The sequence below is a fragment of the Coccinella septempunctata genome, chromosome 4, assembly GCF_907165205.1.
Source record: "Coccinella septempunctata chromosome 4, icCocSept1.1, whole genome shotgun sequence".
Taxonomy (NCBI): domain Eukaryota; kingdom Metazoa; phylum Arthropoda; class Insecta; order Coleoptera; family Coccinellidae; genus Coccinella; species Coccinella septempunctata.
In genome coordinates, this window is record NC_058192.1 from 14,270,532 (window position 1) to 14,286,161 (window position 15,630).

Sequence of the window (15,630 nt, forward strand, 5' to 3'; positions counted from 1 at the left end):
TAAGTTTGTCATAGGACTTGATCTATTCTCAGAAATCCATAATGATATACAGATTATGTGAAGCGTAACGCACAAAATTCCTATCTTCGGTAATCAGTATATAAAAATGCTCAAACAGGTCAATTTTTTGTCATGCGGCTTCTTAGAAGAGTGCTGTTTTTTTATTTTAACCACAACTTCTTGTTCAAGAAAAAGAAACGCCTTCTATTGCTGGAGATGATTTGGTCATTGATTGGTGTTACCTTGGTGTTTACTCTCGATTTTACTATCAAGCCATTTTTATAATGGCGAAAAAATAATTCCAAATTTTACTTTGTATTCTGAGGTTAAAGACGTATACTTCGGGGATTGGTTGATGTTTTGAGACTTGATCGAAAACATGCCATGAAAGCGAGTATCAATTATTACATACCCACATTTTGATTAATTTTTGTATTGTCATTATAAATTTAATTTCAGATAACGTATCAATTACCGTAGATTCGGGTGACTTGGGACGATTTTGAAATTCAACTTGTCATATTTCAAAAACGGTGACCTATTTTCATGTGAGAAAGAGGTTCAAATATGCTACATGACTCAGACTATTGATTATGATATACCATGCTTCAGAATTCGGATATAAATTTAAAAAAAAATAAAATATACTTGTACCAAGTCACCCACCGAGTTGGGAAGCTTGGGACATAAGTTAAAATCCATTGATTTCTCAACTCTCAAATGAAATAGGTGACTTGGGACGGTGTATAGTTTTGAAAAAATAGAATTTGTGATCATATAGTTGAAATTCGGTAAGGAAATTGAATGATAAACTCCTATTACAGAGAAAGTAAATATATTGCAATTCAAATGTAAAAAAACTAAACAAAACGAGGAAACTTTTATTTCTTTCATTCTTTGGTGGCTTCTTTGTGAAAATAACGTAAATAATAATATCCTGCGAAAAATCGGCATGTTTTCTGTTGCCAATACGCCGCTTGTATCTATTCGGCCTCGTATTCGGCATTGTCCCAAGTCACCCTATGAAACAACATAATAAATGAATGAGATCCGTGTTGCCGTTTGATTTGTAAACAACCTTGTTTCATATCCCACGTATCCAGAAAAAAAAAATCACACATGCACAAAATGAAACACATGTACAGGACACTATTAAGTATAAGGGCCATAAAAAAACGCGCTTTTATTCTCCTGAATTTGTTGATTTTCCTGTCAATTCAAACGCTCTGGTCACGGCAAACTCAACAGGAGATAATTGTTAAACTAACCGAAAAGACGCTACACAATCTTATAAGTTTGTCCCTTCACTCATAAATGGTAAGAAACAAAGAAATCTGCAAAGGGGGTAATTATCCCAAGTTACAGGACTGTCCCAAGTCACCCGAATCTACTGGTGCTACCCTACGAAAAGGGCATATTTTCGATGGCCTCAATATCAAGCTTCATAACAAACTATTTCGGAACAGAATAAACAAAGCTTGGAAAAGTGATGCCTCACTCATATTAGCACTAAATTTGATCTAGTTCAGTCCTTGAACTCATTGTACGGAAAACAATTAAAATTTCATTTCTGAAGCCTATATGCTTGAGTCTGCGTCTTAAGTTTTTGCTAGAAAAAATATGATAACTATCCACAATTCTCCACCTTAACGGTAGGTACGCAGGACCTTTTTGGTTCTTGGAAAAACCATTCATCATTTCGAAGAACCAAAGGCAAGCAAATCAACAGAACCATCGTGATTCACTGTTGATTCAAAATAACGAAAACAAACCCACCTTGCAAGCGTATTCCTCGTTAGTGGCGACATTGACACATTTGTAGAAAGAACTTCCATCCACAAGATCCATCAGCAGGTACTTATCACCGATTATCATCGGAGAGTGCGGATCTCCGGAATGATGTCCTGAATTTGCGTCCCTACTGTTAGTAACCCTCGGGACTCTACACTCGCGATTTCGTGAACTCGACATCACCACATTCTTCGCGTTGTCACTGGAAGATACACTTTCAACAGATTTGTCCACTGTAACAACACGACCACCTTCCATCACTTCTTGAGCACTCTGCATCTTGACTTATTGGGATCGGTATTATAAACACACTTCACCGGGGTTTTTTTCGAAAATCCTTGATTGTTCTGGTACTGAACTGAATCTGAAACAGAGGAAAGTCCCAAGACTATATGGAAATTGTAAGGAGATACGTGACACTAATGTGAAGGTACTCGGTAGATAAAAGTATAATAATTCTGATTAGATAGACGAAAGTTACGTGAAAATTTGTTTGAAATCAACACTCGTGTAACAAATCGGAAATTCAGCTGAAGGAGTTAGAATAAGTAATAAATAATGTGTTTATCGTATATTCGAAAGCCAATGAGATTATTTGAGATAAATTGTTTCGTTGAACTCGTGATTTCAACAAGACAAGATCTGACAACTTCGTACTTAAGACACAAGCAAAAACTTGGTCCAAGTCTTTCGAGGCACAGAAATTTATCTAATTGAGACAACTACCTATCACACCGGCCTTTTAAATCCACAATAAATTAATGAAAACACCGAGCCTTTCACCGAAAAAACTTTTGCGTTTCGCAAACAACGAAATACTCACATTTGCAAATAAGAACTGCTAAATCCAAGGGGGGTCGGAACCGATTTTGTCAAATCCACTGTGCGAAATCCAAAATAACCCGAAACGTCACACGTCGACACGAAAAAGTTACGTATTCTGGAGTTGCGGACGGCGCGCTCACTCCATGACACAACCTGCTCTGACGACGGGATCGGGCGGATAGAAGGAGAAAAGAGAGTCGCTTTTGAGCGTTGAGTAGCGGCGTCGGATAGAGGAAAGCTCCGTAGTGGGGCGTGCATGCGCAGCGGCTGCTATACGCGGCTTTACGACTACCTAGTGAATTCTTCCGGGGGTGATTTTAAATAAATTTTAAAATAGATACAAATGGGGAAGTGATTGAAATTGCTGCATTGTCGGAGTTCACGTTTTTTCGGAGAATTCGGTGAATTTTTCATGATTTCTGGCCGCTCCAACTGGAAACGGATGGGAAGTTACGCTGACTTAGGGCCCATGAAATTATTTTGTTTTGCATCCCTTTCAAACTTATCGAATTGTTGATTCTTCAAAAGCTGAATCTGCTTCATCATGATATAAATAGGACATGAAGCGGAATAGCTAAAAAATTGCTTGATATTAAAATTAAATTATTAGAAGCTTAGAAGAACTTCGACACTACTTTGGCTATGTTAGATTTTCAGCAAAGCATTCTCCTTTTATGATCTTGATCTGTATGAAGTGTATGTCAAGGACCTTTTTAATAAATCTCTTCTTTTTTTACAGGGTGTTGATATGTGGCAGCGAAAAATTTCCGTTTTTTTGAAATAAAGAGGGAAATAAGAGTTGTTGCTTCAAGACCTCAGGACGCTATTATCTCAAAACACTGATTTCGTTGTTATAAAAATATGTATTACTGTTTCATAAAATTCCGTTGCACTCTTAAAATTCGTCTTTTTTAAGATAACAGCAGATACAAAATCGCATGTACCTTGTCGATGTTACACAATGGGCCATATGCATAAAGAAGTAGTAAATGCTTTCACTTCAGTTTATTGAAAGGAAATTATACATCTTATAAGCAACTGACAAAGATAGTATTATAGTAAAAGCAAATACTCTTCTTTATGCATACGACTCATTATTACACATGTGCTTGATACAATATTTGTTTTTAGGGATAGAACAAATAGAATAAATCGATGAAAAATATGGGTTTCCAAGTTACAAACGCGAAATAAAACTGTCATGTTTCTCTAAATACAACACCTGATCTTTTCCTCAAAATCAGAGTGAGCATAACACAACATGTCTTCAATAACACTTAATGAAAATGTCATTCCTCTAACGTTGAAAGGGATATAGTTGTGACAATCTCGAATAGGGAATAAGCTCAAATAATATCAGTTAAGTCATGATAAAATTCAATAGGGAATCCAAAAATGTTATTCAGAAAACCTAGAAATAATTTAGATCTTCTAGGCATTCCGAAACATTATAAAAAAATATCATGAAAATATCCGCTTTACTCCATATAATTCTGGTGGATTTAAAAAAAAATACCGTATACTGTGATTTGGACAAATACAATAGCGTTATATGGATACAACCTTTCCACTTCTGAATGTGTGCTGTAAGAATGCTAATTGTTTTGGTTCATTTTTCATTGAAGAAATGTTTTCCTGTTTGAATTACAGGAATGTAGACAAGTTATTTTTCTGATGAGTATGTTGTTACTTTTATTTATTATGAATATTAATTCTTTTCATCATTATATTCAAGTTTGTTCATTTTCAGCATTTTAGATCTCATATTGATGGCTCAAACCTATACCTCAGTAATTAAATGCCGACTTCACATAATTCAGGATTTAAAATGAAATTATTGATGTTGTTGACACATTAATGAGGAAACACACGTTTTCAAACTAGTTAGCCGTTATAGAATGGAAATAAAGGTTTGAAACTATACCTTTATCGCATCTACAGGTTCGGTGGATTTTCCGAAGTCATAACACCTTTAATTTTCAAAGTTATAAAAGCTCAGAAATTTGGAAAATCATAAAAACAATTATTTACCCACCATTTACAGATAGGTAAAACCACATTTACATGCACCCGATCACAAGACGTTGAATTGGTCGGGAATGTTTTGTTGTATCTTTCAGAAAATGTACCCACATTTTCAAATTCCCGAAATTAGAACAGTGATATCGATACAAAAATAAGTATTTAATTTTCGGATTAGTGTTGGCCCAAAGTTTGGAACGGCCTTGTCTGAAGGCTATATGATAAATTCGATTGAATTTCCTGTTTTGATGATCGATTACCAGTAGTTCTCTAGTTGTCAAAAATGGGCTGAAATAGCCGATGATAAAAAAATTCAAAATTTCCTAGACGTTTTCATCACTGTTCAGTTTTCTTGGGTGAGCAATAAGTTTTGATTGGTAATGTCGGCCTCGCTGGGGTAGATATAGGTATTTCGAAATTCTGGTTTTGCCGATAGTCCATGTTTTGTAAATATGTCATAAATTTGAACAACTATTATATTATATTGCGTATTGCTTCTAAAGAATCAGCAACGAACAGATGCTCTCATCTCTCTTCACAGTCGTGTCGGCACGTTTTCGAATTCATAAATGAAATTTTACTTTATTGAATGCGGCACTATCTTTTACGACTACTAGGTACAAGTACTTCCTAAAACTTCTTTCGAGAAGTTGTAGAATTGGATACATAAGGGTTTTTCAATGAAGAAAAATAGTTATTCCAGAGGCAATTGTTTGTCTCTGGTTATTCCGAGAAGGAATGGAACTATTAAAAGATTATACTTTGAGAGGTAGAAGAAATTTGCAGACAGAAAGTATTCATATCAGGGAACAAAAGGAATGTTATCTTATTTCGAGCATTGTTCCTTGTAGCCATAAATTTTTTCGGTTTCAAATATTCAATGCTAATGGTAAGTCGAATAACGACCAATAAATTCGCTCGTACAAAATTAACCATTGTAGGTACCTATATTCTTTTCTATACAGGATGTCTGTAAACAAATGCGAAGGACTTAGGGAGATGATTCCTCGATGAAAATGAGCAGGGGTAGTTTCTATAAATTTTTTTCGAAATCGACCCCCCTTTCAAGATACAACCTTAAGAAGGCGATGACGAGTTGACAGTTTTAATTTTTTTTACAGGTTCTAAAAAACACTGAGTCATACAACTATACATAATATGAAGCAGTTAGTAGATTACTCACACAATTTTTTTAGATCTCATAACTTTATTATTAGGGGTTGAAAATAACAGCAGGAGGTAGTCATTCTATGGAATTAATGGAATGAACAGTGATCAGAACTGCTTGTAAGTTTTTATTTATTTCGAGAAAAGTATCGACTGTATCGAAATTTTGCAAGAGACTTTTTTTCTCCAAAATTGAATGGGAAACTATAAGACAATTTTATTTTTCGAAAATCTATCCCCCGAAAACAATTTTTGAAGGAAAATCATAAGGGTTGTTGTTTTCAACCCCTAATAATAAAGTTATGAGATCTAAAAAAATTGTGTGAGTAATCTACTTAGTGCTTCATATTATGTATAGGTTTATGACTCAGTGTTTTATTTAACCCGTAAAAAAAATTAAAAACTGTCAACTCACCATCGCCTTCCGAAGGCTGTATCTTGGAAGGGAGGTCGATTTCGAAAAAAAATTATAGGCACTTCCCCTGCTTATTTTCATCGAGAAATCATCTCCCTAAGTCCTTCGCATTTGTTTACAGACATCGTATATAATTCAAATGAATAGATTTATATAAAAATTATTAATTTCTTATCAATTGAATCAAAAAACTTTCTGTGTTCAAAATTTTTTTTGAATTTTCTGAATTATCCGAAACAATTTGAGATCGCTACTACAGGCATGTTTAAACATATTCATGAAAGTCGAAAAACAAAACAAACAAAAGTTAGTAAGTAGTTAGTGCATTGCTCTATTAACTGATGAATTCCTAATATTTTCTCTCCCACAGTTCAAGACATACTGTCTTTCAAAATGGCGAGGCACTCTGTGATCAGGTCCTCTTCATCCCCAAAGAACATGGGGGTCGCCAGGGAGGGGGCAGCTGCCCCCCCTCACCACCGCCCCCTAGAGGTTCAACCCTTCTTGTATCTTATACTACCTCTAGTTCATGATTTCTATACTGTAACACTCGTCAATTTCTGATAAGCGATAAACTCATTCTCATCATTAGCTTTCTATGGCGATAATGTCCTGGAAGATTACGCCTGAGTATTTTTTTTCTATTTCGGTTTTTTCCTTCTCCAAAAACATTTTCCTACATTACAGAAATGTTCTGGGCCAGTAACTGTGCTCCCTTTCTGACAAGTGTGTAGGCTTCTTCGACCTTGGGCCTTACCTTTTTCGTTGAATTTTCTTTGGCACCCCCATATCAGTTCAAAACCCTCCAGAACCCCAGCAAACGATGTCTTTATTATTGTCCTCATTAACCGTTTTACAACATCGCGAAGAAACTAAGTTGCGCTGTTAATTGCAATATCATATACATGCTTTCTTGGGCCAACAACCCCCATCCCATTTCTTGATTCCTATCCATTAGAGCAAATATCCAATTACAACGCAGTCTCTCAGCAAGCAGCTGTCGCATCGCAAGAAGCAATACAACAAAACCTTTTATCGCGAGTACCTACTACCGACCGACTACGAAGAAATAATTAAGTAGGAAGGACATAAAAAATTTCGCCGCATCTGCTCTCCGCCGAAGACAGGATGGTCGAAGTATTTTATACCTTTCACCCTTCACTGATGTGAAAGAGGGGTGGTGGGTGGCAAGCTGCACCATGCGTTGTTATTGTTTGGGGTCTCAGGTAGTTTCACAAAAGCGCTGTTGCCGAATCTTGATTGTAGTAATCGTAATAAGGAGAGTAAACGATAGTACTTTTTCCACCATAATCCCTTACAGACAGATTGAACCACTACTCACACGGTGAAGTTCAGGATTAAAATGACTTGAAGTAAATTGTTTCAAAATTGCTTATTATAAAATATCCAAGATGTCATCCCTCAATTCGAAGGCGATCCCATGAAATTCCCAGTACGGGTCTGATTCGTTTCACGCTTACTTTCCAAGACCCCGAAACAGAGGGGTAAAAGTTATATTTTTTAATAGTTTTTATAAGAAGCGTTATACAGTTTAATAAATTCATCAATGATCACAGTATAATTCTTAATTGATTGTATGAAATAGGGTACTCTAACGATTTGTCAAAATCAGCTAAGCGTTCGTTGCCGTGGGGCACATAAGCTTTTCCCTCCGTTGATTCGCATGCTGTTTTGGTCGAGTATTGTGTTTTGTGCATATTTTTGGAAAAAATGTTCTTCCTGACGTTAGATTAGAGTGATGAGACTATAACTTTCTCAGAAATGCCTCTTTATAGTGATAATAAAAAGCTTTGTGTGCCCCACGGTAACAAACAATCACTGATTTTGACAAATCGTTAGCCTAGTTGCACACACACCGATTTTGGACGGCCGATTTTATATCGGTCGTCCAAATTCCAATAGTGAACCACGTGTGGGAACGGGACCTTGCACATACGCCGACCACAGATCGGTGACGGTAAAATGCCGGTGAGAAACCGTCCAATACCGGCAATACCGGGATGTGACTAAGTACACGTTTGTACAAGCACCGATTGTATACCATTGAACTCAAGAAGGGGTTCTTTCTTGAGTTCAATGTTTTTTACCGACCATTTCAGTCGACTTTAGTTGGCTGATCGTTTGGACGGCAAAAATCCGGATAGTGTGCAAGCAACTGCTGCCGATAAAATATCGGCCGATTTTATTCCGGGCCGTCCAAAATCGGTGTGTGTGCAACTAGGCTAAGAGTACCCTATACATAGGTATCTATGTTCTAAAAAATTTTAGGTATTTTTCTTCAAATGATGCCATCATATAAAAACTGCCCAGAGTCTAAACAAATATCAAGTACTTTGTTGTCAAAATTTTCATATTATCAAACATCAGTTCAATTCATTCTATGCAGTCTACAGAGCCTTCTTTAGGAAGCTGTGATAAAACCTCTAGAGTTGGTATCAATGGGGTATTTTTCCATATTTCAAAATATATGTCATAAAAATCCTTATAACTCAAATATCTCGAAATATATTTTTTTCGAATTTTAACATATTGCATTTTGTCTGTATTCGATTACGAAAATTCTGATTTCAGAAGTGCTCTTGTGAACATTCTACGTCATTTTTACAATCCGGCAACGCCCATTTGTGTCAGTCATGAAAGTTTTCTGATCACTATAGATGTAATGAATATCAATGATGTTTGATGATCACATTATTCACATTTGACAAGAAAAACACAAAATGTCATCGGTTTTAAGAAGGTGAAGACACAGATTACAGAAACAATTTTTTGTAATCTGTGGATATCTTCTTGATCGGTTCCAGTGTTGTCGAATTAACAAAAATTACTATATTTTAATAAAGGCATTCTACGTCACAAGCTTTCACATAGTCGAAGTTTCGAAGGGTGTATTTCTGAAATGTCTGAATTTTGAAGCGAATCTTTTACGTGTTGAATAACTAGTAGAAAAGGCTTTCCATAAATAATCTCAAATTCGGTTTTGGAGTTTTAGGAAACTTGCCCATTGTATCAATCAATTATCTCGTATTCGAATAATGTATGCATTTAATGTTCCAGCACATAGGTAAAACTGCTCACAAACAGAAGCCCATTCGAACATTAGCCCATAAGTTGTACGATTTTTTTTTGTTCCTCAAAATATACAATTTGAAGACAACTCTAGGTTGAGTTTTGAATCTGACACATTAGTACAGAGCACAAAGTTCTTTCAATTCCATTAGATAGGTAACTAATTTTTCGGTAAAATAGCCTTTTCATTCTTTACGACTCATTCATACACTAACAATATTTAGAGATGAGTATAGAATTATATGCGGGAAACAAACAGGGTTCTTTGTCTATGTCGACTATGTCGCTAGCAAACTCACTTGCTAAGGGGGGAGATTCATAGTTCCCCGAATGAATTCGAATAAAGTACCTTAAAGAGTCGAGCATCAGAAGGGCGAAATTGAACTACGAATATATTCGCAAACAGTTCTAGGTTTCTAATTCATTATTACTAGGGCAGCTTCAGTATTCGCATATTATTGGATTCTCTATTAATTTTCTTGTCATAATAGGCATTCATTGCAAGCGCTCGAAGACAATATTCCTCTACCTCCTTCATACCATCGCAAACGGCTACCTGAGTAATCCAATTTTGATGTAATATTCTGCTACTGGCTGCTTCGGGAAAACTCGATCCCGACAGTGGTATTAAATACTCGTCTTCCAAATAAACCAAACCCACGTAGTGAGTTGTATTAGCAGTAATTTTTTGTGAGAGTACTGAGTAAGACCTAAAAATAACCTCCAAAAGAAGAGTTGTGTAAAAACCTAACATATATGGAAACACAAGGTTTCTTTCGGCAAGTCATCGATCACCGAAATAACAAAATTCCAGGATATGGGCAAGAAATCGTAAAAAAACAATTACATCAAGCTGATCAATGTTTTGTTAGTCAGACATTGAAGAAATTTGACTTTATGCGAAACTATGGAAGTTACAAAAATATTGTTGAATTTAACTCAATTTGGGTTAATCGGTCGTCAATACAATAATAATCAACGATAGTTGTTTTGCAAATTCACAAAGATTAGGGGGTGTTCATCTCTCCCATACTGAAAACCACATTTTCGTCATCAAGAAGTGCAAAACTTGATTTCAACCTTATTCTCCTTCGGTGTCAAAAAAACTAAAAAAATTCAAATTGGGGGCGCTTGGAAAAATGAAGCTATAGTTTTCTATGTATCACTCGGCGACAGTCTCGTGATACCTCATAAAGAAGGTATATTTTCGTGGTTGTTGCAAAAGTATGGAACAAATTGTTTATCTTGATTTAACAATGATTAATGTATCGAAATATTGTGCAACCTTGCAGAGCACCACAGATTACCGAATTTCCTGTAGGTAAACTCATCGTGCTGTCATGACCTCTAAACCACATGAATTTCAAAACGGGAACTATTCATTAAGATGACTGTCGCTGACGGTCTATGCACGAAATTACCAGTTTTATGCAGGATTCTGCGAGTTCAGTACTTGCAAGAATCGCAGACACAAGGCCATGAATAATAAATGGCCAAACGATAACATGGTCGTCCATCGGCTTTGAGCTGGTGCGTGAGTGCCCTTTCAGTCATGGTGACTAATGGATATTCGTCAATTCTGTAATATATGCTAATGCTGATCAATGATTCAGACGAACTGTAGTGTATAATAGATTGAATAAATTGGAGTGTGAAAGAATCCGAATTGATCAAACTGTATACGCTGAACGAAAGCTTGAGGAAGCCATATGAGGGTATCAGATTTTTTAATTTAGTATGAAAGAGATTCAACGAAGAGAGAATTAGCTTAAATTATTTAACAGAGTTAACAGAGGAAGTTAATAACTAAGAATCCATGACGATATACTGCGTGTACAATATACCAAATGAAGCAGAGGACTAGAATGCAGCAAAACTTTTTTTGGGACATTGGTTTTTCTATTTCAATAAGCAAATCATAATCTTTACCTTTTACACATCGACTCCTATCCTTGAAAGGGATTTCCTACCTCCTTTTTTATGATTAAACTTCCTCCCCTAGAGTCAATGTCCATAAAAAAATAACTAGATAGAGGGTGAGAGGTGAAAGGTGAATCTTTCTGCTCAGAATTTTTTCAAATTATTGACCCAAATTCATTCTGGCACACCATGGATCAAAATTGGTATTGTACTTGTACAGCGTACTTCACGTAAACGGCTTATTGGATTTTGTGACTTAAATATTCATTTGGCAAAACTCTGAAGGAAACCATAAATATGATATAATATTCTGCAAATAAATAAAAATAAAAATCCAAATACCTACGACTGGTTTTCAAAATAAATGGTATAAAGAAAATTTCTGACCATTTTGTGTTTCATTTGAACTCAAAGCTATTTCGAGAACCTTTTCATTTCTTGATAGTTTCAGTTTGTTCATTTCGGTCAGTAAAATTTTTGAAAATTTTCATTTTTCATATCCTGAAGCTTCAATAATTTTTTTTTAATAAGAAGGTTTTTGTTCGTTGTATATTCATAGTAGGTCAACAGGGGATATAGCTCAGTGGTAGAGCATTCGACTGCAGATCGAGAGGTCCCCGGTTCAAACCCGGGTGTCCCCTATTTTTTTTTCATCTTTAATAATCGAAATAATACCTATTTATTTATATAAAAGTATGTAGGAAATTTGAAATTATTCACAAATGTACTTATCTTTACGTATACCTAGCAATAAGGAAACATTAGTTTTTTACCCAATTTCAACTCACTAATATCTTGAAGCACAACCAGTGTTTTAGATTCAAAAGAGTGAAAAAATCTGAAAAGCATGTGAAAGGATACTGCCTTATTCTATATTAACTCCATACTGAGGTAACTGATGGATGCTCTTAAGATAAAATATGTTGGGAAACAGTTTGGGGAAAAGTATCTGAAGAATTCCCTAAAATTATAATAAAAAAATAAGGTTTCATGAGTTCTATGGGAAGTATCGTTATTGCAAATAATTGTAACTACCCGCGACTCTTCAGTGAAGTAACATGAGGACTCACATTACTGGCCTAATGAGAAGGCCTATGAGCGAGATCAGCAATGCTATAGGTCCCTTGCTATTACTGAAATAGTAAAATAGTTATTCAATTAGTCGCTCCATTAAGCAATTAGATGGTAAGGTAGGTAGATCATTATTCCACGGGCTGAGACTCTAATGACTCGGTGGAGCCCTGCTCTGAAGTAATTAAGCCCTATTAAGTTCTAATTACTTCTCTGAATGCTTGGAATTTTTGCACCCCCAATAATTCCAGAGGATTATATAGCTGTTACTCTCGAAATTTCAATTATGTTGTCTCTGTTGGGATCTGTTGTTTTACCAATCGAAAATTGACACAAAGAAAGAAATTGATTTGGACATTCGACTTAGTTTTTCTCTATATGTATTTAGTATTTTCCATGAACAGGGTGTTTTTAAATGATCGTGTAACTTCGAATCAGTGGGCTCTAGTTTTGGAATGCTATGATAATTAGTTCAAAACCTAGCACACAGTAATTCTAAGCAAAATGCGATGTTACAATCATTTATAAAAATTCTAAAAGTTTGCTGCACCCTATCACACAAATTATTCTATATTAGTAAGTACACGATCTACCTGGACTATCGAATCAAACCAGCAATAAATCATTTTCTCTAGAATTAAAGTAAAGACTCCTTCAAGCATTAAATGGCCATATAATGTTGGGGTGATGAAAGTCATCAAACCACACTCTACCCTTGAAGAGTCCGACCTATATAAAATTCTCTAATTTGAATGACAACATTTGACCCCTCTCCCCCAGACTCAAAAACTGTATTCGCCATTGAAATTAGCCCATCATAACGTTCTTCCATCCATTAGCCTTTTCTTATTCTTACCTTTTAGCTTTGAGTATAATCATCCTTCAAAATCCTTTGAAAGGAAGTAGGTAATAAAACCAGTCAGATAACGGTCTTGAATATTCTAAGAGCCTATTATCACAATTCCTTGAAATATTGGGTTGAAATTTAATTACCTTGAAGCTTATCCCCTATTTATTCTTCTTGCTTTTTTAAATGCATAAGCTTCAAGATACATAATAAGATTCCACCTGAGAGTTTGGCGAATATGGTAAATGGTTTTAAAAAGTGTTCAATGCTTACCTTATCCAATTTTCCATTAAGAAAGATTCAATGGATCATAGTAATATTTCTCATCATTCTGTAGTCGATTGAATTCAGGTTGAAAGTCAAGCTCAATAAAGGAATGTTTTTGGCTAGTCGCTAGTCTACGCCAGGTGCTTATCTCATAACAGAATTTCCACATATTTACATATTTTTTACTTAGTTAAAAGATAAGCCTTTTGCCCCAAAATACTGCATATTCGATAGATATTGAAATACTTTCAATTCGCAAATTGAAGAACATGAATAATGATAATAAAATAGGGACAGGAACCCCAAAAGAATAAATTATTTCCCCTACGAGAATAAATTATTTCCCCTACGAGAATGAGCAGATAATTATTGAAAGCCGTCATTATAATTCCAAACATGGCATCGATATAGTCATAGCTTTGCTTGCCAATATCATTCTATCATCGGCTTCGTCTTCTAATCCGATTATTTGACTTCCCTCAAAGCATCCCTTTATTGAACACTCCACCCTCCGTAGCTGCAGAAGTGACGCAGATGAGCGACAGTTGGTTGCGAGATATATCATAAAATGATGAGGTTTCCATCGCACACAAAGGACTATCATATCGTGATGGGCTTCCCATTTTTCGGCATTATATTCGGTTCAGATTGATCCTTTGTTGATGTTCAGGGTGGAAAAACCACGGGAGCTGGCGCTTTCATCCTGTATTATTTTTAGTGGAATTTCCCCAAAGGGTGTTTTATTTCTGAATCGGCTCCAACGGAAGCTTACACCGAGGAGAAAAACCTTGTGCATGATGATTGATGAATAAAATATACTCATTGTTTTTGAATAAATAGTCTTGCAGACATAGTGTAAATGGAAATTTAAGATTCTCGTGTCAAATCATTGACGAAATTGGCTATACATGCATTAAAGGAATACGGAATATCTACTTATAAATTAAAAATCACCTTGCCTTGTTTATCCATTCAGTTCATTCGACCTGAACAATATGACAAGTGATATTTGAAATTCTCTTCTCTAAATTTCATACATATCCTTGTAATAATTCTCCAAATTTTGTCGAGCTCGATGCAACCGTTCAGTCTTAACTTATTTTCAGTTGTTCCAATTTTTTGGACTTTTCTGATGGATACGAGAATCTCCCAGGACCTCGGAGCAACCGTTTCGTTTTGACGAATTCAGAGTTTTTATAGAAGATTTCAATTAATTGCAGATTTCCAGAAGAGCAAGAGTTTGGGTGTCTTGAAACAAAACCTAAAGTGACTGTAACGAATCTCAACAAATTAACCAATTATTTCAAGAACAAAAAGTGGTAAAACAGCTGCGGTTCGATGGGTGGAACTCTGAGCACGCCAGGGCTCAACTATCACAACATTGAAAATTATCAAAGGATGAATAACCAGGCAGCAAACGAGTTTACAATCGAACAAGAAGATGACGCATACGTGAAGTGCATATAGGCCATTAAGCTTACCGAGAAAAAGATTGGGACAGGACCAGTTTCAACTTTATCGAAGCGTGGTATTTCCTGAGTTCTCATATTAGTGATTCTATTTCGAGGAAGAAGTCGGGGCAAGCCTCAGACAAGATCAGACAGGACCGAGCGGGCAGATTGTAATAATCCAGTTATTGTTACAAGATTCGTCACCGCTTTTAATCCGGCCGGTATTTCTAAAACGCTTTCAACTCTTATATCCCGAGACGTCTTGCTGGTTACATTGACCTCTTCAATCCAATGGGATTCTGAACGCCATCGACACAAAATTTAACATCATGGATCGATATTTAAAATATCCAGGCTCACTTATTTTGCGATAACTCAGACAGATCAATATAAGAAAATATTTTGAGCCCCAAAAGGTAATTTTCGAAATACGAGTTACCAAGCGTTGCAAGGGAACAATGCTAGATTGTTGCTGACATATAACGAATTTTTGTGGCAAATGGAAATTTGGAGAATCTTTTTCGAAGGTTTGATTGTATACTGTAATGATGATTGGATATGGATGGTTTTCAGTAAGATACCTATTCTTTTCTGAATTAGCTTACTTAAAGATAATTTTTTTTCAAATACTAAGAGGAGGTTGAAAAAATTTTATTGATAAAATGACTGATCAAAATCTCAATCTGAACCTGAACTGCTTCGACGACTTCTAGGTGTATTCATATGCCTCCAACCTAAAAGACACCGAGAACAGCAGTAATTCA

General features: G+C 35.6%; 1 protein-coding gene and 1 non-coding gene across 2 annotated transcripts in view; one reads left to right on the forward strand and one right to left on the reverse strand.

The window, feature by feature from the left end:
• LOC123311274 (tribbles homolog 2) overlaps positions 1 to 2,809 on the reverse strand; it is a 192,988-nt gene extending 190,179 nt beyond the window's left edge. The window contains exons 1-2 of the mRNA XM_044895143.1: positions 2,615 to 2,809; positions 1,777 to 2,155 (exon numbers count right to left, since the gene is read on the reverse strand). Of these exons, the coding sequence (XP_044751078.1) occupies positions 1,777 to 2,070 (294 nt within the window). The 5' untranslated portion in view covers positions 2,071 to 2,155; positions 2,615 to 2,809. The remainder of the gene's footprint in view (positions 1 to 1,776; positions 2,156 to 2,614) is intronic.
• Positions 2,810 to 11,799: 8,990 nt separating this feature from the next.
• On the forward strand, positions 11,800 to 11,871 carry Trnac-gca. The gene has a single exon. It is a non-coding gene; the product is annotated as a tRNA-Cys (tRNA).
• The last annotated feature ends 3,759 nt before the right edge of the window (positions 11,872 to 15,630 follow it).